The sequence below is a fragment of the Citrus sinensis genome, chromosome 8 (genome assembly GCF_022201045.2).
Source record: "Citrus sinensis cultivar Valencia sweet orange chromosome 8, DVS_A1.0, whole genome shotgun sequence".
Classification (NCBI taxonomy): Eukaryota; Viridiplantae; Streptophyta; class Magnoliopsida; order Sapindales; family Rutaceae; genus Citrus; species Citrus sinensis.
In genome coordinates, this window is record NC_068563.1 from 27657840 (window position 1) to 27681607 (window position 23768).

General features: G+C 35.4%; 6 protein-coding genes and 1 non-coding gene across 10 annotated transcripts; 4 read left to right on the forward strand and 3 right to left on the reverse strand.

The window, feature by feature from the left end:
- The first annotated feature begins 1126 nt into the window (after positions 1–1126).
- LOC102609428 (DNA polymerase II subunit B3-1) lies at positions 1127–2971 on the forward strand. Of its 3 annotated transcripts, none has more exons than XM_006488059.3 (4): positions 1128–1667; positions 1825–1909; positions 2454–2492; positions 2573–2971. In XM_006488059.3, the coding sequence occupies exons 1-4, from the start codon at positions 1251–1253 to the stop codon at positions 2644–2646; spliced, it is 615 nt and encodes a 204-aa protein (XP_006488122.1). In that variant the 5' UTR covers positions 1128–1250; the 3' UTR covers positions 2647–2971. The 3 variants fall into 3 exon arrangements, with proteins under 3 accessions (XP_052288852.1, XP_006488122.1, XP_006488121.1); XM_006488058.4 differs by having other exon boundaries at positions 1129–1667; positions 2451–2492; XM_052432892.1 differs by lacking the exon at positions 2454–2492 and having other exon boundaries at positions 1127–1667; positions 2493–2971.
- A 78-nt stretch (positions 2972–3049) lies between these two features.
- On the reverse strand, positions 3050–4159 carry LOC102610116 (dehydrodolichyl diphosphate synthase 6-like). The gene has a single exon (XM_006488061.4). The coding sequence runs from the start codon at positions 4157–4159 to the stop codon at positions 3281–3283; it is 879 nt and encodes a 292-aa protein (XP_006488124.1). The 3' UTR covers positions 3050–3280.
- Positions 4160–4347: 188 nt separating this feature from the next.
- Positions 4348–6481, forward strand: LOC102610633 (fasciclin-like arabinogalactan protein 12). Its single transcript, XM_006488063.4, has one exon. It carries the CDS (start codon positions 5357–5359, stop codon positions 6194–6196), a length of 840 nt encoding a protein of 279 aa, XP_006488126.1. The 5' UTR covers positions 4348–5356; the 3' UTR covers positions 6197–6481.
- A 1526-nt stretch (positions 6482–8007) lies between these two features.
- LOC102610943 (fasciclin-like arabinogalactan protein 12) lies at positions 8008–9132 on the forward strand. Its single transcript, XM_006488064.4, has one exon. The coding sequence runs from the start codon at positions 8030–8032 to the stop codon at positions 8876–8878; it is 849 nt and encodes a 282-aa protein (XP_006488127.1). The 5' UTR covers positions 8008–8029; the 3' UTR covers positions 8879–9132.
- A 1420-nt stretch (positions 9133–10552) lies between these two features.
- Positions 10553–10626, reverse strand: TRNAI-AAU (transfer RNA isoleucine (anticodon AAU)). Its single transcript has one exon. It is a non-coding gene; the product is annotated as a tRNA-Ile (tRNA).
- Positions 10627–12481: 1855 nt separating this feature from the next.
- Positions 12482–13713, forward strand: LOC102611245 (fasciclin-like arabinogalactan protein 12). Its single transcript, XM_006488065.4, has one exon. The coding sequence runs from the start codon at positions 12677–12679 to the stop codon at positions 13421–13423; it is 747 nt and encodes a 248-aa protein (XP_006488128.1). The 5' UTR covers positions 12482–12676; the 3' UTR covers positions 13424–13713.
- Positions 13714–17974: 4261 nt separating this feature from the next.
- Positions 17975–20414, reverse strand: LOC102611525 (zinc finger protein BALDIBIS). Of its 2 annotated transcripts, none has more exons than XM_025101891.2 (3): positions 19854–20414; positions 19384–19783; positions 17975–19233 (listed from the first exon to the last, which is right to left on the reverse strand). In XM_025101891.2, the coding sequence occupies exons 1-3, from the start codon at positions 19984–19986 to the stop codon at positions 18285–18287; spliced, it is 1482 nt and encodes a 493-aa protein (XP_024957659.1). In that variant the 5' UTR covers positions 19987–20414; the 3' UTR covers positions 17975–18284. The 2 variants fall into 2 exon arrangements, with proteins under 2 accessions (XP_024957659.1, XP_006488129.1); XM_006488066.4 differs by having other exon boundaries at positions 19384–19780; positions 19854–20413.
- Positions 20415–23768: the final 3354 nt, after the last annotated feature.

Here is a 23768-nt window from a genome sequence, read left to right on the forward strand (position 1 = left end):
TAATAATTAATAACAACCGATTCAGATTTTGAATACCATATGCATTTATGTTTCTATGAAGAAAGTTGAGATTTGTTAACCGTTGAATGCCACTTAAATGCCATTTCCTAAGTGACCCACTTAGGTTCATCCCCGGAACGACAACAAGATTTATATAAGTGGACAAATGCTACAAATAAGAAAGAAAATAGATAACGAAAGTAAATGTTACATGGAGTGGTCTATTACTAATTTTGATGGGCAATATATATATATATATATTACCAATTTCACATGTTATTGGCGTACAGTTATAATTCAGATTTAAGAATAATGGCTGTGATGGTGAGATGTAACCTCTGGGATTGCACAAGAGTTGAATTGAAGGGGCCATGGGGTCATCACCTTTATTTCGATTCCCAATTTTCTTTCTCCACAGCTACCGAAATTTAATGTTCATACTTGTATCCTTTCAAAAAAACGAATGTCAACAATTAAGATTTCTGGCTAAGATATTTTATTTTTTACGATGAAGATCGCTCTGGATCTCTTGCCTATATAACTATGTCGCGATCTTTTTTTTTATGTAGTTTTGTTAATGACCTTGTCCAATTATCTGATTGATCCTAATTACAATCCTCTGACAAACAGGGCTCAACAGTTCTTACAAATATTAGAAAGAAGGGTTACTGTACTTAGATCAAGCCCAATATCGATTCACGCCTTCATGGCTCGGAGACGAGAAAAGAAAAAGAGTTAGGATTGTTGGCACCCCTCTATTCTCCTCACAAAACTCTCTTTTCAGTTTATTTTATTTTAATTTTTAAAAAATTCTTGTTTTAAAAAACTTTTTTCCTTTTTCGCAATCTTATTGTTGCCCTAAACCATAAATGAATTTTTTTTTTTTTTTTTTATGGGTGATAGATTGTTACCTGTCAATCATTAAGTTAAATTATGCATATTTTTAGTTATAATTTAAAAGTAATTTTAGGTATGGTAATAAATAGAAAAAAATAATTAACTATTGCAAATTTTTGTAATTAATTTTGGTTAGATGAAATGAAAGCCACAGATAGAAAAAATAATAATTATGAAAAAAAAATTATTAAATGTATTTAATCGTTATTTATCTTTAATGTAATCTTATTTCAATTGGGGTTTTAAGGACAAATGGGGGGGGCACCGATAGCTTCGCTCTTAAATGGACAATTCGGAGAAAAGCTCGACACAACAAGAGTCTGTAACTGCTGATTCTGAATAACAAGCAGCCAATGGCTTCTTCGAAGAAAAGGAAAGAAGAAAAAGCCAAACTCGAAAACGCAGAAACGAGGAAGAAGGCAAAACCAAGTCCAAAGAAACCAAAGAAGAGCAACAAGAAGACGGCGATTCAAAACGGCACCGTTAGCGAGTCCAAGGACGAGGTTGTAGTAACACCAGCTTCGTCAAGCATTAATGATTCACAGCAAGACTCGGAAACCGAACAAGAAGGCAGAAGCCAAGAACAAGAAGCGACGAATGAAAAGAAGAAGAAACCCAATAAAAATGGAAAGAAAATAGAGCGCGATGATGATGATGAGGTTTCCAAAGTGTGTAATTTTCCCATGGGTAGGATTAAAAGAATTTTCAAGACTCAAAGTTCTGATATTGGTATTACTGGGGAGGCTGTTTTTCTTGTTAACAAAGCCACGGTACCCTTCTTTTTCTCTTCCCTTCTCTGCTTGTTAGGGTTCCTTTTTGAAACTTTATATTTTGGGATTGTGAAAATTTTAGAAAGTTTATAATGCTTAAATCTGAAAATTGAGACTTATGTATGTGCATTGTGTGATTGGTTCTGGTTGGCTGCAGGATAAGTTTCTTGAACAATTTTGTGAAGATGCATATGAATGTTGTGCTAAGGATCGTAAGAAATCGCTTGCTTACAAGCATTTAGGTAATCTCTTGCTCTCTCTCTCTCTCTCTCTCTCTCTCTTTTCCCCTTTATTTAATGGAAATGCATGGCCTACTACATTTCACATTTGATTGTTGTTTTACTCTAGTATAGTGATTAATTTGATGTGTTTGAATAATTATATTGTTATGTAAATTGTCGCAGTGAATTATGTGATGCCATTATTGATAACTGAGAAGTTTGGTATCTTGATCTTTAAAGTGTGACTTTTTCTTTTTGGTTTCTCCCTTTTGGTCTTTGTCCCAGTTGACCATGTTGTAACTAGTAGTTTTCTTGATTTCGTATTCATACTTGACCTCTGAGTTAATATATAACAGTTACTATATTTTAGTTTAGATTGACCATCTGTGTGGACTGCAACCTGCTAGAAAGAAAATGTTAGTTTCTTAGTTGACGGATACTTGATCTGATACCAATGTCAGATATGATTCACACAGGCACACACACATTTAATTTAATGCAGAATTTGAGATATTGCATTCAGTTGAGGTTGTATTAAGATGCTTCGTTCTATTTGTTTCAGCAGCAGTTGTTTCTGAACAGAGCAAATATGACTTTCTTTCAGGTAATTTATTTCTCTAATCTACATATATCTCAGTGAACAAGAAGAATTATCTGACCGATTACCGTCTTCTCTGCGTCTAGATTATGTTCCTGAGAAAATAAAAGCTGAGGATGCATTGGCCCAGAGAGAATTAGCTGAGGGAGGGGAAGGATAGAACCTTTGAGACACTGTAATGGAGAGGACAGTCCAATGGTTGCCTCATTAGAACTGTTGGGATGGTAAATCGCCAGCTTGCATAACTGTCATTGTCAACATATGGAGTATGCTCTAGTAAGATTGATGTTAAAATTTTATGACTGAAGTTTGTATCTTTGTCCTACAAAATCTATCTCTTCATAGTGCACCCCAAGTATTGATGCGTTTGTCCATTAATTTTTTGTGTTTTCACCATTGGCATAGTCAAAGAAATGTAAATTTTTGCTCAGAATGGATAGGTGAGATTACTTCAATTTAACACCAGAAACTTTTACTTCTTTTTATTTTTATTTTTATTTTCTTTTGTCCTTGAAGTTTGGAATTTCAATCACATACTTGGATAGGTATGGCCAGAGTTGCACTAAATAGTAAATACATTCCAATATGGTTTTATTTTGAAAAGTCACCTTTCATGGGGTTTGTGGTAGCATATTATCCCATTAAGAATCTAACCGACCACGCAAACATAAAGGACAGCATTTGCAGATGCTTATCTGTTTGAGCTTCCACCAAAACTCACCATGATGTGAACCTAGGAGCAGAAATCACACGATGTTGTTCAGATAGTATATGGTTCTAGGGGGCAAAGGATACTAGAGCTGCTTCTTCTTCTTTTCCAAATAGGCGTGGTGTCGTTGAAAGTTCAAGATAGCCCAGATCAAGTGCCGCAAACCAATTTCTGGCCACAGTGCTTCTGGGGCATACAACATGCAGTTGCTGCTCTGCCAAAGAAGGAAATTGCTCAGGCGGTTCTCGCCAGAAGTTCGGATGAGGATGTCAGGATCTGGATATACACCCATGTACATATGCTTCTCAAGATCTACAAGCTTAATAGTATTTTTCTCCTTATTTTTATGCTCATCAGCATCTTCAGTAACATCATTTTGAGGATTACGTGGCTTAAATGCTTGGGGCTGGGTTTTCTTTGTAACGAGGCAGGTTTCTTCAACAGTATGGACGATCTCCTCAGTGGAACTATATGCCAGGCAGATTAGAATCACGATCCTGGTGTTTTTGGAAGTAGCTCTCATCACTTTTTCAGCTGCAACCCTAATAGGCTCACTCACTAGTCCTAAGTTGCCTATGAAACATACTCTGACACCATATTTACTAAGAAAACCATCTTCCCGAAGCAGCAACTCCATCTTTTCCAACATTAGATCCATCAAATATCGAATCTCGTTTTGCGTTCGTTTGAAATTATCTATACTGAAGGCGTAGATAGAGACATACTTCACACTCAATTCGACGCAGTACTTCAACAGGGACATGAGGGTCAAAAATCCAGCCCTGTGACCAGCCCCCTCTCCTGCCAGATTGTGCTTCTTGGCGAATCTTCGGTTCCCGTCCAATATGAATGCAATATGATTTGGAATAACACCCACGGATAGTATCCTAAACACGCATTTCCTCATGAAAACTCCCAGCTTCCTGCACAGTTTACTTTCTTCAGCACCAACTTGCCTCTCCATTGTACTAATGCCTGTTTAACCCTCAAAATACTAATGGTGAGAATGCAGTGAATGCGGGTGGGATATTAACTTAAATTGCTCGAGTAAAGAGTTAGATAAAGGCAGTGTCGGAGGGCCATGCGAAGTGAATGAACAGAAGTATGGGAGAAATTGCAGCGAGAGCAAGAGCACGTACAAGGAATGAGCAAATTGGAAATTTTTATTGGGATGTTAAGAGATGCACAAATCAGGTTGGTTAAAACTAACTTGTGCTTAATTGGTATTAGCCATCTGCCATCCCCATTCTTCCTACAGAAAAAGGGCCAGCCCCAACAGTTAAGATTGGTTCAGCCCAATTTTTGTAACTGAAACTGATTAATTGATATGATAAAATAGCGATTTAAGAGGATTGAGGGGCTGTCAACAGTCTAGCTAAACATTTCGACCAGGAACAGTTGGCCCAATGGGTGCTCTTACAAAATGAGTGAGTTCAATTAGTAGAAAACACCTGCGCACACGCGTTATGACTCTTGGATTCGGCGGAGTATCCACTTAGACATGACAGTGGAATCAAGGTGAGATATGACAACGGCATCAAGGTGAAGAGTGAAAAATCAGGATGAACGATCCATTTCCATGCTCATGTGGGACATGCCAATCCAATGATGGACACATAATGAGCCATCATCACCGTTGATGGTGAAAGAAGGTAATTTTCATGAAGATAAAGGATAAAAATCATGAAGTTGGGCCCAGTGGCCCCCCCAACAAATCTCCATCAATCTTTCATGATATGAGTGTACAACCAAAGAAATTGTATCATGTTTTTTCCAGTAAGTCCCATGAGCAACACAATTAATGTCCTTACTCAAAACATAACCTCATTAAATCCTTGTTGTGTGTTTCCTGTATTCTCAAGCAAACTAGTTGCTGCAACGCTGTCATATACATCACACTCTCCATTGATTCATTTCACCTTATTATCACCTATCCAACATAGATAAGAGTTGCTAACAACTGAGGTTTATGCTAACTAAAACTCCACACTTCACCTAAATTCACTATCTTCCCTTCATAATATAAACGCCCCTCGCCCCTCTCCAAATTCATCAAACACATTGTGCAGCAAAGTACATTAATCTCTTCGTTCTAGCTTTAAGCATTTTGCATTCTTTTCTAACAAACAAAGCCTTGCTACAACTTTCAAATACTACAAAAATGATGATGACGAAGCAAACTTTCCTCTCTTTTTCACTTGTCCTTCTCTTTCTCCTCCATTGCACCAACACCCTAGTAGCTCAGCCAGCAGCAGCTCCAGCTCAACCCGCAGGCCCCATTGCTGCGCCATCTCCGCCTAGTCCTCCGGCACCTCTAGTCCTGCCGGGTCCAGCTGCAGGTCCGGCGCCATCGGGCCCCACCAACGTCACCAAAATCTTCGAAAAAGCAGGCCATTTTTCACTCCTTATTCGGCTGCTTAAGTCCACCTCAGTCGCTGATCAAATAGAGAAGCAGCTCAATGACACAAGCAATGGCGTGACCATCTTTGCACCAGCTGACGACGCGTTTTCCAGCCTCAGTTCCGGCACTCTCAACTCCCTAAACGATGGCGAAAAAGAATCTTTAATGCAGTTTCATGTGCTCTCTACATATATCCCGCTATCACAGTTCCAAACTGTGAGTAACCCGCTGAGAACAAACGCTGGAGATAGCAGCAAATACGCGTTCCCTCTTAATGTGACATCTTATCCCAATTCAGTGAACATTTCCACTGGCATTACCAACGCTAGCTTGTCTGGTACTGTTTACACCGATGGGCAGCTTGCTATTTATCAAGTGAACAAGGTGCTGCTTCCTTGGAACCTCTTTGGTGCTAAGCCCCCAGCACCGGCTCCATCCCCGGTGAAACCTGGCAAGCAGGATTCTGCTGCAGCTACGGTTGATGATGACAGTTCTGATGATGATCATAAAGTGAACGTCTCTGGTGCTGTGAGTCTCGTGGCCATGCAACATGTGGTCTTCTTTGCGGCTGCTTTGGTTGCAGCAATGTTTTCTTTGTGATTTTGCTGAGTTACTGCTTTGAATGTTGGTGATCTTTAATCTGTCAATATGGTGAGTGCTCTCCAATAATTGTGTATTTTTTTTTTCTTTTTCTCTGTTTCTATTGCCATTTGCATAATCTTGTACTTTGTTTGTGTTTGTTTTTTTTTTTTTTTTTAATGTATTAAGTGTTAGTGATGTAACATTGTACAAGATTTCAAGGTGTGGGGTTATGACAGTTTGGACTGATCATAACTTTCCCATCAATAAATGTAATGATGAATGAGATTTCTTGGTATTGCCTTTTCTCTTTGACATGACCTGCCTCGATCCACCGTGAAAAATTCGACACACAATTCTGCACGAATTTTCGGATTTATCTTTGCTCTTATGTTGGAATTTGTTTTATTCTAATAAAATAAAATTCATCAGATACGAACGTAAAACACGCTTAGATTTCCAGCTTTCCACCATACATCAACGTGCAATGACGCTCCGAGCTTAATTCAAATCGAAACATATAATGATATGAGTTCAAGTTTAATTAATCAGGTCGCCAAAACCATAGCCGAATTCATAGTAGCTTCTTATTATGGAAGCAAGAAATGAAGGTTCAATTTCGAAGGATATGTCTAATTTGAGATGAGATGGAGTACAGTTTGCTTCTTATCCATACACACACACTCATATGCCTAAAATGATCCTGTTGCATAAACAAAAACAGTAACAAAAATAATTTCTCAAATCTTTTATACCTACCAAATAAAATTATGTAAATCCAAATTACTTCTTCTCTCTTTCTAAATGTATTATGTTTTCACTTTTGATTTATAGTTTCTATATCTCTTCCCATTTCTCTTATGTTCTCCCGCTGTTTGCTCTCAATTTTAAGAACTTTTAAATATTAAAGTAACATCTTTTTATTTTTTTTTCCCTTTTTTGTATTATTTTTTTATTAAAAAAAATTGATGGTTATTACTAGGAGATGATCAGATAAGGCATTGTAATATGATCCTCTAAACAATCAACCTTAACCGTCAAAATCAACGGCTTAAATTAGTGAAAATCAAATAAGCATGGGCAGGTGATATCGTAGCTTATTACTGACACTGTGGCTGGCCAAAAATTCTTTTGCACATTGAAAATATGTATCACTGTTGTTGAAACATAACCTGAAAAATGTCATTTTACTATATTTGCTATATTATTACGGATGGGTTATACTAATTTTGATACACGTAATTAATATTTTTTTTCTTACTGTTGTCCATTTTTATATGGCTTTAAAATGAGGATTTTCTCTTCATCTTAACTCTTTTAAATTTTTAAGTAAGATAATTTTCATGAGAACGGAGGCTAATATTCAAACAGTTGGAACAAAATAATTGACCCCAAATTCACAAATCTCCATCCATCTTTATGAACTTCTCTTGCAAGAGAACAGAAAACTCGGCAATTCCTGTAGGTGTAAGTTTAATAAACAACTCAAAAACATTTTTAGCCAAAATATATTTGCAGGTAAAACGATATTAAAGCTATTATGTCCATCTCTATGGACACAAACAGCACTTTATTAAATCTTCTGTATTTCCTGCCTTTTCAAGCAAACTAGTTGCTGCAACACTTTCATATACATCACTCTCTCCATTGATTCACTTCACCTTATCACATCCTATCTAACAAAGATAGAGTTGCTAAAAACTGATGTTTCTGCATGCATTGCTATCTAAAACTTCACACTTCACCTAAACTCACCCTCTTCCCATCATAGTATATAAACCCCTTCATTCCTCCCCAACTTCATCAAACTCTTGTAAAAATTACATATTTGTTGTTGCATTAAACAAAGCAAAAATGATGATGAAGCAAGCTTTGATCTCCTTTCTATCACTCATCCTACTCTTTCTGCTCCAGTGTTCCAAAACCCTAGCTCAGCCGGCAGCAGCTCCAGCTCAACCAGCAGGGCCAATTTCATCTCCAGCTCTTCCCAGCCCTCCCACGCCTCTAGTTCTCCCTGGCGCTGCAGGACCAGCTTCTTCTGGCCCCACCAACTTCACCAAAATCCTCGAAAAAGTCGGCCACTTTTCTTTTTTTATCCGATTGCTGAAAGCCACAACAGTCCGTGACCAAATCGAGCGCCAGCTGAATGACACAAACAGCGGCGTGACCGTCTTTGCACCTACTGATAACGCATTCTCTGGCCTCAGCTCAGGCACCCTCAACACCCTCAGCGACCCGCAAAAGGAGTTGTTGATTCAGTTTCACGTGCTCTCTTCATATATCCCGCCAACACGATTCCAAACTTTGAGGAACCCTTTAAGAACAAACGCTGGAACTAACAGCAGATATGAGTATCCGCTTAATGTGACCTCATCTGGCAATTCAGTGAACATTTCAACTGGCATTACTAACACTAGTGTATCTAGTATTGTTTACTCCGATGGGCAGCTTGCTGTGTACCAAGTGGATAAGGTGCTGCTTCCTTGGAGCATTTTTGGGGCTAAGCCTCCGGCAATGGCACCGGCACCGGCACCCTTGAAACCGATAAAGCAGAATTCTACTGCTGTCGCGGACGGAGATGATAGTACTGATGATGATGATCATAACAAATTGAATGCCTCTGCTGCAGTGAGTCTCATGGGCATGCAGCATGTGGTGTTCTTGTTTGGGGCTTCTATGGTTTTAGCCATATTTTCATTATAATATTGGTGATTGATAGCCAGTCTACACGCATGGTGAGTGCTTTCCAATAATCGTTCATTTTTCTCTGTTGCATCAACGATAGTGTTATATTATTGTACTTGTGTTTGAATTTTGAGGGATTTTCTTTTCTTTTACTGTATATCAAGTACTAGTGTTGTAGCATTGTGTGGGTTTGGATTATGTAGTTTGGATACATAACCCTTCCATAAATAAATGTGACGTATAAGTATGAGATTAATGTATTCCTTGGTACCTTCATTGCTAATTACTATTATTTATCTTTAAATTTCCATCAGAGTAATGTTATTGTGTGGCTTTTCGGTTTTACGGTTTTACTATCATTATCAATATCATTAACATTATCATTATCATTATTGTATCAACATCATTTTTTCATTCTCATGATTCATGATTGATCAATTTTTAAATGGGAATGATTGAGTGAAAATGTTGATTGAACGAGTGAATTATACGTACCCTTGTCCCTCTCACAGCGATGATTATATATATACGCAATTACGCACACATACACATACTAAATTAATGAAGATCACAACATCATTAACAACTGCTGAATCTTGGCTTTAAAATAGATTGACAAATGAAAATAAAAATAAAAACTTTCTTTGATCAATCGAAAACCAGGTATGTATCTCCAAATTAAATTGGATAACCACAACAACATTTACCCCCCATTTTAACCCAAGTTAGCAGCTGCTAATTAAGCTCCAACACATGTATTGGAAGAACAAAACCAAGCTGTGGTGCGTGAAAACGTTCAATGTTCTTCTTCGTCAACTTTCAATTCAAGGTAAAACGTTTTATATTGTGAAAATATTGAAATATGTTTAAAGGGTATGTTTTAACTCATATTTTGTGCTGAATTTGTAATTGTAATCTACCTACACAATAAATTTAGAAGGTAATAAATTTAATATCATATTCGAAAGTAACATATAAAACATGTATCTCAAGAATTTAAATCTAGTGCTGAGATAACTGTGTTCAACCTTTTATAGTCTTTTGTTAAGTGTGTATCTCTAATAATGTTATGAATAAGATTTGTTTACTTTTATACCTTTATCTAATGAGTAATGATACAGACACAAACTCCTGTACAAACTTATTTTGTACAAACTGACGTGGCATTAATTCATTAGTTGAATGAAAATATAAATTAATAAAAACAAATCATGTGGGCTAAGTGATATTTAATTCAACCAATCTTATCATGCCACATCAGTTTGTACAAAATAAGTTTGTACAAGAGTTTGTGGCTGTATCATTACTCTTATCTAATAGCTATCAATCATATCTTTATAAAAAATCAATCGTAAAATTTAACTCAACATTAAATCCAAATCCATATATCAAACATTCTAAAAAAATGTACTGGACAGGCAGGTTTTTCTGTTTCAAACAAATGGATTTGGTTGGTAACAGTAGGATCCCCGAAGGTTTTAAAAAACAAGAAAAAGGATACAGTGTTATAGTTTTGCTCATCCCTACTTTCGAATGTCACAAGTGGGCCGAATAAAATGGGAATAGCCAAGTTCGAGCAAAGCCCCAAATAGCTAAATTCTTGGGCTCATGTCTGATGAGATGGACCTGTTAGGGTGGCTGTACTTAAGACGGAAGGAAGAGGGATAATGTTTCTTAAAAAAAGCCAAAAAGTGGCCCATGCAGGTCTCGAACCTGCGACCTTCGCGTTATTAGCACGACGCTCTAACCAACTGAGCTAATAGGCCGGCTTGGTACTCATCTCGGCTTTGCCGATTTAATCCTAATTCTATTTTCATCTTCTCACGCTCTCCAACCCCAGCGATCACATGCTAAAAAGCTATGCCCTTCTTTTGGGGAAATTCTAGGAATGCCCTTCTTTTGAAGTTATTGACATTGAATTGAAGTCACCAATTGTAATTTTTTCCACCTCCAATTAGAGTCAAGATATACAAAATGGTAACTTTAACATTTACTTTCACCTTTACATTCTCATAAACAAATGAGCTTCTAGTGTTTCATATCATACGACATAAACAGAAAGAGCTTATGATTTCGGATAACGACTTTATTATTATTATTATTATAGATTTACGAGTGTCTAATAGCCAATTCTTTGCAACATAATTGGTGGCTTGAAGTCAGGTGATCAGAACATACCTAACTTTTATTTGAGCTCAAAGTAAATCATCACAAATAAATATTACTATTTATAAACTCATTTGCTGATCTCTCTCTTTTTATTTTTTATTTAAATCATGCATTAATTGTCAGATACAATCCTGGTATGAAAAAGAAAATTCTTAGTATGTCACCTCTGGTAGTATAAAACGCAAAACATTAAACTTAGAATGTGAGAAGCAAAAAACCAAGGTTGAAAAGAAAAAAGTTGCATTAGAGAAAAGTCATAGCAAATGCTTGAAAAGAATTGGGAAAATAGGCAACTATGGCTATTTGTGTAAGTACCCATTAGGGGTAAATCATTATGGGCTGCAGTCATGTTGGAGTCAGCTTTTGATGGGCTCTTGTCCAATTGCATAATCTACAATTTTAATTGATACTAATTAATCATTCAATCATTGAGAAGCTGCTTATTAACAAATAGAAATTAAGTATCAAGATTTAACGTTTTAACTCCCATGATACTTGTGGATCCACCACAAATCCATGAATGACCCACAATGAGCTAGCTAGCCATCAGAGTTGACACTGCCACTTGGCAGAGTGTAACTTTCATGAAGATAGAGGATAGCATTCGTGAGGTTGGACCCGTAGGTCCATCTCATAAAATAACTATCAATTTTCATTGAAATGGTCTGTCGCAAGAAGTGCAACTAAAGAAACTTCTTTTTTAAGGCTATGGCAATATGCATTAAGCAACTATAGCATGAACGTTCTTTTTTCTGACCATCCATTAGTAGGATGTTAAATTATTCTTTATCACTCATGTGAGAAAGAGCTTTAATATTATATTTCATGTATTAGCGAAAGTTAAAAATTTTTTTCCCCATATATTTAAGACTGATCCAGGATATTTTGATTAATTCTTAATTATAATTATGTATTGGGGCTTGAGTTAAGATATTTACACATTCACTAAAAAAGTTAGTTTATTGGGTGAATTGACTTATTCTACTTATAAATCCAAGTAATTTCCCTTTAATAAATAATGTAGCACACAACTCAATTATCTCTCTTGACGAAACTACCGCCGAACCTCGGTCCTTTCGTCCGAAACAATTGAGTTGTTCTATTGACTCTAATACCACTTGTTCGGGAATTTGGCATAAGATTTCTAGATATTTAACGCATAAGACTAAACTATTAGGTGAAGTAATGTATTCTGCTTATAAAACCAAGTAACTTCTCATTATTAGCCAATGTAAAACACCAATCAACGTTTCTGTATTTAAAAGAAAAAATAATTATCAACATTTTTAAGTTTTACCAAAATTATACACATAAGTAAAAGCGAAAGCTATCATATCCATCTCTATTTGCCCAAACACCCACTTGAAATCTCTCCCCTTTTTTCCTGCCTTTACAAGCAAGCTAGTTGCTAAAAGAATATCATATACTCCATTATTGATCCCTCCTCCACCTATCTCACAAAGATAGATTTGTAACAACTAAGGATGAATCTGCTAACTAATTAAAATTGTACATTTTACCTAACTTTTATTCTCTTCCCAGACCTTAATAAAACCCCTTTCCCTCCTCTTCATTTTCATCAAAACACTTTGTTCAAAGTGGTCCTTTCTTGCGTTGTTTTCTTTCCATTGCATATTGACTACAAAGATGACTAGGAAACAACATTTCTTTGCATTTTCACTAGTCCTCCTCTTTCTCCTGCATTGCACAAATACCGTATTAGCCCAGCCAGCAGCAGCTCCGGCTCCCGGACCACCGGGCCCCACAAACGTCACCAAAGTCCTTGAAAAAGCCGGCCAGTTTACTCTCTTTATCCGGCTACTAAAAGCCACCTCAGTAGCTGATCAAATTGATCACCAGCTCAATGACACAAACAATGGCATGACCCTCTTTGCACCGACCGATAACGCCTTCTCAAGCCTCAGTTCCGGGACCCTCAACTCCCTAAACGACCAAGAAAAGGTTGCCCTAATCCAGTTCCACGTAATCCCCACTTACGTTTCATTATCCCAGTTCCAAACTGTAAGCAATCCCTTGAGAACAAATGCTGGGGACAGCAGCAGATTCGAGTATCCACTCAATGTGACTACTTTTGGCAATTCAGTGAACATATCATCAGGCATTACCAACACAAGCGTGTCTGGTACTGTGTACACCGATGGGCAACTTGCTGTTTATCAAGTGGATAAAGTGCTACTTCCTTGGGATCTTTTCGGAGCTAAGCCTCCGGCGCCGGCGCCGGCACCGGAAAAACCTAAGAAGAAGAAGGCTGATGCGGTTGCTGACGGTCCTGATGGTAAAGTGGATGACTCTAGTGCAATGAGTCTCATGAACAATATAAAAAATGCGGTGGTCTTTGCACATGCTATTGCTGCAGTGATATTTTTGTTGTGACAGCAGGAAATAATTCTGATGAGTTATATACATGATGGACGGTTTGTATGATTTTTAAATCGAACGGTGGTGATCGACAATAGATAAGGCGACATGGTGAGTGGTTTCCAATAATTTTGTCCTTTTCTTTTCTGTCCCATTTGTATGATAATTTCTCTTTGTTTGTGATCTGCTGTTAAGATTTTATTTTGAGGGTTTCTTTTTCTCCTTTTTGTTATCCTTTTTTATTTTCCCCAATTCTATGTAATTTGTGAATTTTTTTAATTCTATTTAAAATCGATTATGTGTCATTGGACTTTGGTCACTCACTTTTTGCTTTCACATAAGGCGATCTGCTCTTATTTATAAATTTTCACTTTACCATATGATATAGATGCATATATATATATACTCTGGGAAATAATATAGGCTTTTTTCAGCCTATCAAAACATTTATATATTGAGAGATGTTCAGATAGGCACAAAGTAGTGACGCAAAAATCTTGGTTTATGTCGTCTTTAATCAGGGGATTATCACCATTTATTCGGTAAGATTTATCGATTTAGTAATGATTTGTAATAATTAAATGGGAAAAACCCAGTAAACACTTTGTTTGGGTCTAATCAAAAGCCCAACATTTACCCTAAAACAAGGGCTTGAAGTCAAGTGAGAAGTCGATTGGACATGACAACTTAAAAAAGAGACGGAAAAAAAAAAAATAAAAAAATGGAACGCTTACCTAAAGTCCGGTGCACCGCATCGTCTGTCCTGTCAAATACTATTTTGATACATGCAATTTCAACAATCAAAATAAAAAGAGAAAAAAAAAAGAAAAAGAAAAAGACGTTTGAATTACATGGCAAAGCATTTATTGTATGGTCTGATTGGGACCATCCCATATAAAATTTTCTCCTCGTAAATTTGAAAATTTTATTTACGATATTATAATGAGTATTTTTCTAATGAAGATTTTTGTACTTTATTAAAAAGTATTAGATAGATTTTCATATTCTATATAAAATTTTCTCCTCATAAATTTGGAAAATTTACATTTTATTTATGATATTATAATGAGTACTTTTCTAATAAGGATTTCTGTATTTTATTAAAGTGCTAGATAGATTTTCATATGATTGTGAAAGAATTTTCATACAATTGTGAAATGGTTTATAAAAATACGGTGTGCATGTTATTCCCACACTTTAATAAAGAACGGAACATAACATTCATTAGAAATTTTCTAAACGATAATTTGATTCAACAAGCTACATTTTTCAACAACTTGTATCTCACATTAATTTAAGCGACGATATAATTGACTTGTAATTACCCATCAATTAAGAACTTGAGAACCCATCTACAGTCAAGAATGCTTTGTGCCTAAGATGAGATGAGAGCGGTTCACACTTCATAATTTTAGAGCATATAGACGGTTTTGTCAGTACGTATGAAAAGGTAACCACAAAAAAAAAAAAAAAAGAGAATGAGAAGGGTTTTGTCAGAACAACAAGTCGTTACCAATGGGCCTTTGGTCTAGTGGGAGAGCCCTTGCACTTAGAATAAGAAGTGCAAGGGTTCGAGCCTCCATGAAAACATTTATGAGGCTTATTTACAATCCTTCCTCAATTATCAAATAATTGAGTGGAGCCAGTCTATTCCCCACAAAAGGTGAGTAGAGTGGACAACCCTCGAATATTTGAGAGGGTTTGAAGAATTTGGGCAGCGCTTCAGAGGAGTACATGCCACGATGAAGGTCCCAATTGTAGAATCTGTTTGTAAATATTAATTGTAATACCTACAGTCCTGTATAACAGTATTCAAAAAAAAGAACAACAAGTCGTTCACATCCGGAGTCTACAGCCAACTTGTCGTTCATCTTATATATATATATAGAGAGAGAGAGAGAGAGAGAAATGTTCGAGTCCAGATTTTTAATGTGCGGAAAAGTGCGGAAAAATTTTAAAACTGTATGGTTTTAAAAACTTAAACTGTAAGTCTTTAAAGCCGTATGGTTTTAAAGTTTTCCCAAACTTTAAAATTTCTGATAAAAAAACTACTATATATATAAATATGGTTTCGAACTCATTCATAATCAATTTTACACTCTCGCCAGTTCCCCCACCTCCCAAAAAAAAAAAGGCCGGCCCGTACATGATAATTATTGCCATATGGGGTCCAAGGGCACCGGCGATTGGCTATCAGTGTGTATATCATATGTATAATTATATAATTAAACATGTGGTTGAAGTAATTGATTTGATCTTAATAAAGATCTACCTAGTTAAAAGTTGCTGAAGGGTCAATATCAATTTTCAAAAGGTGATGCATGAAAGATTATGGGATCACATCCTCGAAACAGTGTTGGGTTGTTGAATGTAGTTTCACTTCGAATGATGGCTTTGTTGAATTTTTTCTTCGAACAAACCAATGAAAAAGAAGCTTTAATTCAATCAACTTGCAAATTACTGATCGTCCTTAATCTTCTTTCTCCTCCATGAAAACTAAGTTCATAATTCTCCCTACAAATCTACATGATTTTACCATTAATGGCTCCTTAATTAATTAACACAAATTATTATACTAAATTGATAGCTTTTACTTTTCCTCCACCAAGAAAGTTTTTTTTTTTTATATAGCAAGTCACTGTATGATCCAAATGAAGAAACCCTTTATCATTGAATTAAAAAGCCTAAGCTTAATTTCTCAAGAACCGCAAGTAGAGCTAGCATTATGAAAAGAAGATAAAAGTGAAAATGATTTGGTACAAAATGCTTTAAAAAAATAGTTGAAAGTGCTTTTTCTTGAAGCAATATCCACATTTGCTCTCATGATGAGAAATATGTACTGCATATGAAAGCGTACGTTCTACAAAACTTTCTATTGTCAATGATTCAATTGGTAATCATGACGTGATTCTAATGTTGGCAATCGGCTAAATGATAAGGCTAATTAACAAATTAAATTCCTTTAATTTCCTATAATCAACCTCCTTTCGTTTCTTAATTTTATGACATTCCCTCTCTTTACCAACCGCTACTTGTGTGGTAATGAATAAGAAACTCGTTGCCTTCCTAGCTGACTTATGACGCCTACATACAAGTCAATCAGGAATATTTCTCTTGACAGTGATGGGTGTTTTGCAAGAAAGAGAAAATGGGTAGAATTTGAAGTATAAGCTACCTAGAGATATTGTTTAACTCAAAAGCTTAAAGTTAATGAGTAAAAATAACAATCAATTAATAGAAATAAAATCAATTTTAAATTAACCCTTCAGTGAACAAATGGACCCAAATTTAAGATCATTTAGATCGCAAGAGATCGAGACAGAGGACGGCAATGAGCTACGATTGAGACATAAATTGGTTCATACAAAGTGAGCACATGGTAATGGTAGGCTTATTGATCACCACAAGTTGACATGACAATTGCCAACAGCAGTATTAAAGACAAAATTTTCAACAATATATCGCACTTTCTTCGACGTATTTGGTTCACTACACGGAGTTTCTGCAATAGTAATGGGAAAATTGATTTTTTTGGGTTGAAAATAATGTGTTTTCTGTCCCAATTATTGAACGAGTTGCGGAAATTAATCAATTGTAAGAACCACAAGTACAATAGTTTGGCCGTCAAGACTGGAGTCAAATAAGGCGTGAAAAATTTCACATCATCCAACAAAAAAAATTCAACTAGGGGAAGGAAAATATATATATATATATATAATTAAGAGGGTTGCTAATAGCTGTTTGATATGGTGGCAATGAAAATGAACGCTTAACGCGCTTTTTGTGGTAGACTAATGCGGTGCAAATTTGGACCAAATTTTGCATCCATCACACACGCACACATATTCGAGCTTTCAGCATTTAGCCAATGGGAAAAAAAAATTGAAACTTCTTTTGCATCAATTTTAAGTCATGGTAAGAGATTCATTCAAGTCCCGATATATTATAATTCAAGCACCATATGCCTTCAAAATTTAAGCCCATCACTTGATATGGTAAGTTCGTGCCTTAAGGATTGTCTAAAATTTATATTTTTAGTCTAGGCTCACTTGTATATATATTTTTGTTATAATACTGTATAAAGTCCGTGATCATGATATCATATAGAAATATGTGAGTTTAACTAACACTTAAAAAATAGAAATGCTCTATGTATATAGAGAGAAATTTCAGAATACATTAGCGATACCATACCCAATCAATGCATGCCTACTAAGTGTAATTTAATTGAGTATAACTATCAATTAAATAGTAATTTTTCAAAATAAATTGACACACATTTATTAATTAAGTATAATACCTACTATAGAACCTTTTGAGATCTGAAAATTCCCATTCTTTTAAAATATTCATTATAATTATAAGACAATATAAAGGATAATATGGGCAAGATTATCGTGACCCACTTCATATTGTTCAGCCTTTAAGAGGGGGAACACGTTAGTTTGAACCGAAGCTACAGGCCCTACATATCTATATCCTCAATCCTCATATGCTTTTGATTTGAATCTTCAAATCCCACAACCAAAATTGGTCACAGCTGCGACAGTACAATCAGTGAGAAAATTTGAAAAGGCAAATTTAAGGACTAAGAATTAGAGAAAAGAACAAGACAACAAGTGGTCACGACCATGTGTTTCAACACGATCGATCTTGGTTCGATCAACGACGTTATAATAATAAAGAAAGAAAAAAAAGGTAAAAATATTACAACTACATGCATAATAGGGGCCCACTTGACTTGCCCCTACTCACTCACTCACTCTCCTCTCTTTGCTGAGTTGACTCGCTTTGCTGCTTTCGCTTCCTCTTGAGTGCAACTCGGCTCTAAAAAGCCTTCATCATTGTCCTAAATATGCTATACCTTTTAAAATACCTAGCTTCGATGATGTGGGTTTCCACCGTACTGGCTGCTCAAATTCATGAACTTTGCTAGCTCTTGTTGAGAAAGTGGCCTGCTCGATTCCACTCCAACGCCAAGAAAATCTCTTGTGAGCCTTCTCTCAGCTTCATTGCTTGCATTCTTTGCGTTGGCCATTAACAAACTTGCGTTTGATGACCCGGCTACGGCTCCCATATTGGTTGGACAAGAAAATGAATTCATAATTAATTCATTCAAGTTCTGATCATTATCAGCAACTTGCTGATTTGGTTGCTTGAAAAACTTGTGCAATTCGTTCTTGTCGGTTTGGTTGAACGAGTTGAATGAAGTGCTCATTAGCCCAAACCCAGTACTGTTGTTCGCATTGCTTCTTGTAGAACCCATTTGTGCTGCTTTTTGCAAGAGGGCAGTAGCTGACATGTGAGCTAGTCCTTGTTGTTGTTGTTGTTGTTGTTGCTGCTGCTGCTGGCCGCTCTGGTTACTCGGATACAAAGAAGTCATGGACTCGGACAAATTATAAGCTTTGTTTTCTTCTTCCTCTTTTGGTATTCCCCGTGGCAATGATGATGACGACGACATTGAAAGATTGGCACCACCTGAAAACCATTGCATTTGTGACAAAGATCCAAACATATTCATTGGTGACACCATTTGTGACAATTCAGGCAAGCCTGTTGACGATGAGCCAATTGGTGTTAACATGGCATTTGAATTATTGGCTTGGTCTAGCCACAGCGGTAGTCTCGGCTTCTGCCCATCTGCAATAACATTATTACCTGCAAGCTCGGATCCAGGAGCCGATTGTTGTTGCTGCCTAAAGACTGAGGAAAATTGGGGGATTGCAGCGGCAGCTTGAGGGTTTGTGGATGAAATTGTAGTGAACCTTGCACTTTCTTCAGCTAAAGCGTCACAAAAGGCCCTGTGTGTGATAAAACTGTCCTTCCTGTTTGATAACCAACCGAAAAAAAAAATCCATTTCCTTTGTTCATGCGAGCATTAAATTCATCACACACCAAACTAATCATTTGAAGCAATAAATAAAGATTCTTGAACTAGCTAGAGATGTTTGTTTAATTCGGATGACATTAATTACCTGGAAAAGAGAGTGCCACAGTCGCATCTATACTCTCGAGTGCCGCAAATCTTACTATGAGCTTTCCAATCTGATTGAACTGCATATTTCTTTGAACATTTCTCACACTTCCATTTCTTTTCCCCATGTTTTCTGCTGAAGTGCTTCTTTATTCCAGTGAGGTCACCTAGGGCTCTTGATGGATCATGATGCACGCAGCTTTTTTCTGGGCAAATATACACCTTCTTTCTTACTTCTTTGTTTGTTCTTTGCTTCAGCTTCCATGGCAGATTGTGGCCTCTTCTGTGAAGCTGCAAATTCTGGTCTCTTTGGAAACCCTTGTTGCAAATTTCACATAGGAATCGATTTGTGGCCATGAGAGATTTTGGAGATAAAGCTATCACTTCTGCATCTGGATCTACTTGAAACACAGAACCCATCAACCAAAGTATAAGGATCAGAAGATGAGATATCAAGATAGTAATTGTTACCTGGTGTTCCTGGTAAATTTCTCTTCCTCTTCAGTTGATTTGAACTAGGGTTAGGGTTAGGGTTTGAATTTGGTTCCTGAACAAACCCTTTAAGAGTGGAGGGAACTGAGAGTCCATGATCTTGAGACATCATTTCGTAAGTGGAACTCAAAAGTAATGGATGGTTTTGTCCCAGGCTATATATCTAAAACAAGAAGAGCTAAACAATAAACTGAAAGCAGTAGTAGCAGCAGTAGCTACCAAAACAAAGAAAAAACAACACAGAGAGAGCTTATAAAGAAAAACAGTCCAAAAGAAATAATTCTCTCAAATTTTGTTGCTCTTGCTCCCTAGAACAAACGAATCTAAATCAAAACTTTGTTCTAGTTCAAGAAATTAGACTCTTGTTGCCCAACCAAAAAAAAAAATTCTTCATCAGTTTGCTTTGAAACTCAGAAGAAAACACCAAAAAGAAAGCAACCTTGAGAGAATATTCTCCCTCTCTATCTTTCTCTCTCTTCTCTCACTCTCTCCTTATCTTACACGGCTTCTCTCGAAGTCAGTCAGCCATAGACTCACCTGGACCACCGTCTATATTATTATATAAATATAATATATATGTGTGTGTGTGTGTGTGTGTGGTAGAGGAATGTATACTTACATATATTGTATGATACATATAATAAGACAAATAGAGTAGCTAGCTATAGAATCGTACGTACAATGTTATGTGTCTACACAATGTTGCAAGCATATATATCAAAGTTGATGATTTGGAAAAAGGTGATAAAGAAAAGTGAATTACCTTTACAGCCAGCCATTGGAGAGGTGAAAAATGATTATGCTATAATTGAATTTAGGACTACTATATGTGAAATCATGAAGGAATGAGAGAGAAAGAAAGGAAAAGAGAAAAAATAAAAGATTGGAGGGAGGGGGGGCAGCCGTCCGTGAGAGCTGAGTGGATGAGGACCCACAAGAAAAGAAAGGCAGTAGTGATGTTTGATGGTAAAGTTTTTGTATGATACAAAAGACAAGAGATGACTGCTTTTGTTTATTGTCCGATCAGTTTTTTGTTTGGCTTTGGCTATATATGCTCACGAGACACACTCGCTCGGTCACATTTCTCTAGAAATTCGTTCCCCAATAAGGCAGTAATAATATAAGCAGTAACCCCTGCTGGCTGGCTGACTGGCGAAGAATTGGAGAATCTTGGATATGTTGTGTTGATTTTCTCGGTAAATTCTTGCATGTTACTTATTACACATTGGTAACACGCATGCATGTAATGATAGATATGCAGGTTTGAGCTTGAGTACTCCATCTAAGCAGGTTCCCCATTATTTGAGTTTCTCCTCACAAAATGCAAGGCTTTGATACTTTGTGCTGTGGTTATCAATTAATAATCATACATGATCATGAATGCAAATCTGTTGCAAAAAAATTGTAAGTGAAGTTTACTGAAAAGAAACCGTCGTACATGCATGAAATTGTCCATTATTCAATTAAATCATGAACTGAATGTGTGTATCTTTTTATATAGGGATAAATTTCATATTATCTCTATCGGGAATTGACTATTTTCATATCATCCTAAACTTTTTAAAACTTCAAGTTATCTTATTTTTTATTCAAAAGATAAGAGAAAAATGGGGATAGATTGATTTTTTTGTCCTTAACAAAAATGAGGGTAAATTGAGGTTTTAAAAAAATAAGGAGGTAATTTTAAGATAGTCATTTCTTGAGGAGGATAATTCAAAATTAACCGTTTTTATAAATACAGTGATACACATTTTTTTAACTAATATGTATTATTATAATCAAATGCCTATTGATATTTATAAACAAGCATCTATTAGACTATTGTAGATCAAATTTATGAAAGAAAACCTAAATTTCTACCCTAATTAATATTATAGGGATATATTCTCCACTGATAAGAGAGATCTATCTCCACCCAATTATATAATTGGAAGAAGAAATATTAAGTCTCTATTACGGGACTCAAACCATTGTTCTCACAACAGCCCACCCAAGGCTGGTTTTAAGAAAATTAAGGCCTTCGGCAAACAAATATAAATGATATCTTTAATAATAATAATTAAATTTTATTAAAAAACTATTTTATGGTTTTCTTTTGTGTTTTTAAGATGCATGGTGTTTTTTTAGAATTTTGTGTATCAATTTTTATTTTTTAAATAAATATAAAAATGAAGGCCCTTTTTGATAGGGGTGGGCAAAACTAAACCGAGACCGAAAAATTCAATTTGGTTCGGTTTTTTAGTTTTGGTTCAGTTTTTTTGAAGTTAAAAAATCGAATATAGAAATACTTTTCGGATCAAAAGTTCAAAAAAAAAAAACGAACTGAACCAATAATATCATTGGATCCCTGCCCTTTATAAAATTATAGTATGGCCTAATTTTTAGGAAATATTTGCATATAAAAAGTCTATTATGGCCGAAAATTTTTTGCAAACTTTTTAAAAGGGTTCTTGACCGAAAGTCAACAGGCAATATATCATTTTGATCCCTATGTTTTGGGGCAAAAGTTTTAATATTAAAAATAGAGATAATGATTATGAAAATTATTCATTTTAGTCCAAAATCCTTGCAATTTTATTTTATGAATACAAATTTGTAAATTATTTTATTTATGTTGATTATACATTGATTATATTAGGCCTTGTCTTTGTGTGCAAGTTAGGGTGGATCAAAAAACCGATTTGTTAATCCAAATTGTTAAGTGAACCGTTACTGAAAAATTAAAATCGAACCAAAAAACCGATACGAAACCGAACTATCGGTTCCGGTTTGGATTTTGTTTTCCTTAAAAACTGAATGGATTTTGAATTTAAGATCCAAATTGAACCGAAACCAAAAGTTTATCTCGAAACCAAACCGAACCGATGCCCACCCCTACTTTTTGATAAATAAAAGGGAAATTATCTCTGCAGTCTGCACCACCCCTGTTTTGTCATATGTATATGTAATCACCACAAAATTTTGATATGTTTTTAACACCACATTTTTTTCTAAACTTCTATCTGTCAACCACTTTGATATTAAGAATTTAAATAAAATGATCATTTTACCCTAAATGAATTAAAGACCATTTTATTCTACAAAATTTTTAAAAAAAATAAAAAATAATCACAAGAATACCTCTGAATTTGTAAAAACAAATCTCAAAATCCAACAAATTGATTTTTATAATTATAATTTTTAAACGATAATTTTTGTATTTATAATTTTGTTATTATTCAAAGTTGGTTTAGACTATTATTATTCTGGTGATTAATTTAAACAATAAAAAAAGTTTGATAATTGTGATTGTATGATTGATTAAAAAAAAGAAAATATCTGAGATGAGTTTTACACTTTTTGTAGGTCAAAAGGATTTAAAAAATCAATAATATTTTTATTAATTAATTAATGGTACTCACACACTCAATTTTCAATAAAAAATTTCAATTAATTAAATGGTAATTATATTTTTTTATTTTTTAAAATTTTGTAGGATAAAATAGTATTTTAATTTAATTTGGAGTAAAATAGTTATTTTATTTAAAATCTTAGTATCATAATAGTTCATTCATACAAGTGTAGAAATAAATATAATGCAAAAAGTATATTAAAATGTTTTGGTAGTTAGATATATATATATATATAATGGTCTTATTAATAATGGGAGGGGCTTAATATTTTAATAAAATTCTAGTCGATTGCCTTGTTCGCTTATGGCGCCCCTGAACAATAAGAGAGGCTTAATATTTTGACTGGGTGCCGGGGAAGGGAGGGAGCCCGCCACTCAATTTGTACTAAGTGGCGACACCCTTATATATCTCAATTTAAAGGCAATCCCTATCTTACATGCATGTAAGATACATCCCTCTCACATGAATAGTATATGTGTGGGACCCATATACTATTCATATG

Excerpts from the sequence above, each read along its gene's own strand:
- LOC102609428 (XM_006488058.4), top strand. The coding sequence starts at position 1,251 with ATGGCTTCTTCGAAGAAAAGGAAAGAAGAAAAAGCCAAACTCGAAAAC. Across the intron at positions 1,668-1,824 it reads TTCTTGTTAACAAAGCCACG|GATAAGTTTCTTGAACAATT; the intron begins GTACCCTTCTTT and ends GGTTGGCTGCAG. Across the intron at positions 2,493-2,572 it reads CAAATATGACTTTCTTTCAG|ATTATGTTCCTGAGAAAATA; the intron begins GTAATTTATTTC and ends CTCTGCGTCTAG.
- LOC102610116 (XM_006488061.4), bottom strand. The coding sequence starts at position 4,159 with ATGGAGAGGCAAGTTGGTGCTGAAGAAAGTAAACTGTGCAGGAAGCTG.
- LOC102610633 (XM_006488063.4), top strand. The coding sequence starts at position 5,357 with ATGATGATGACGAAGCAAACTTTCCTCTCTTTTTCACTTGTCCTTCTC.
- LOC102610943 (XM_006488064.4), top strand. The coding sequence starts at position 8,030 with ATGATGATGAAGCAAGCTTTGATCTCCTTTCTATCACTCATCCTACTC.
- LOC102611245 (XM_006488065.4), top strand. The coding sequence starts at position 12,677 with ATGACTAGGAAACAACATTTCTTTGCATTTTCACTAGTCCTCCTCTTT.
- LOC102611525 (XM_025101891.2), bottom strand. The coding sequence starts at position 19,986 with ATGATGTCTCAAGATCATGGACTCTCAGTTCCCTCCACTCTTAAAGGG. Across the intron at positions 19,784-19,853 it reads AAATTTACCAGGAACACCAG|TAGATCCAGATGCAGAAGTG; the intron begins GTAACAATTACT and ends CTGTGTTTCAAG. Across the intron at positions 19,234-19,383 it reads TGTGGCACTCTCTTTTCCAG|GAAGGACAGTTTTATCACAC; the intron begins GTAATTAATGTC and ends GTTATCAAACAG.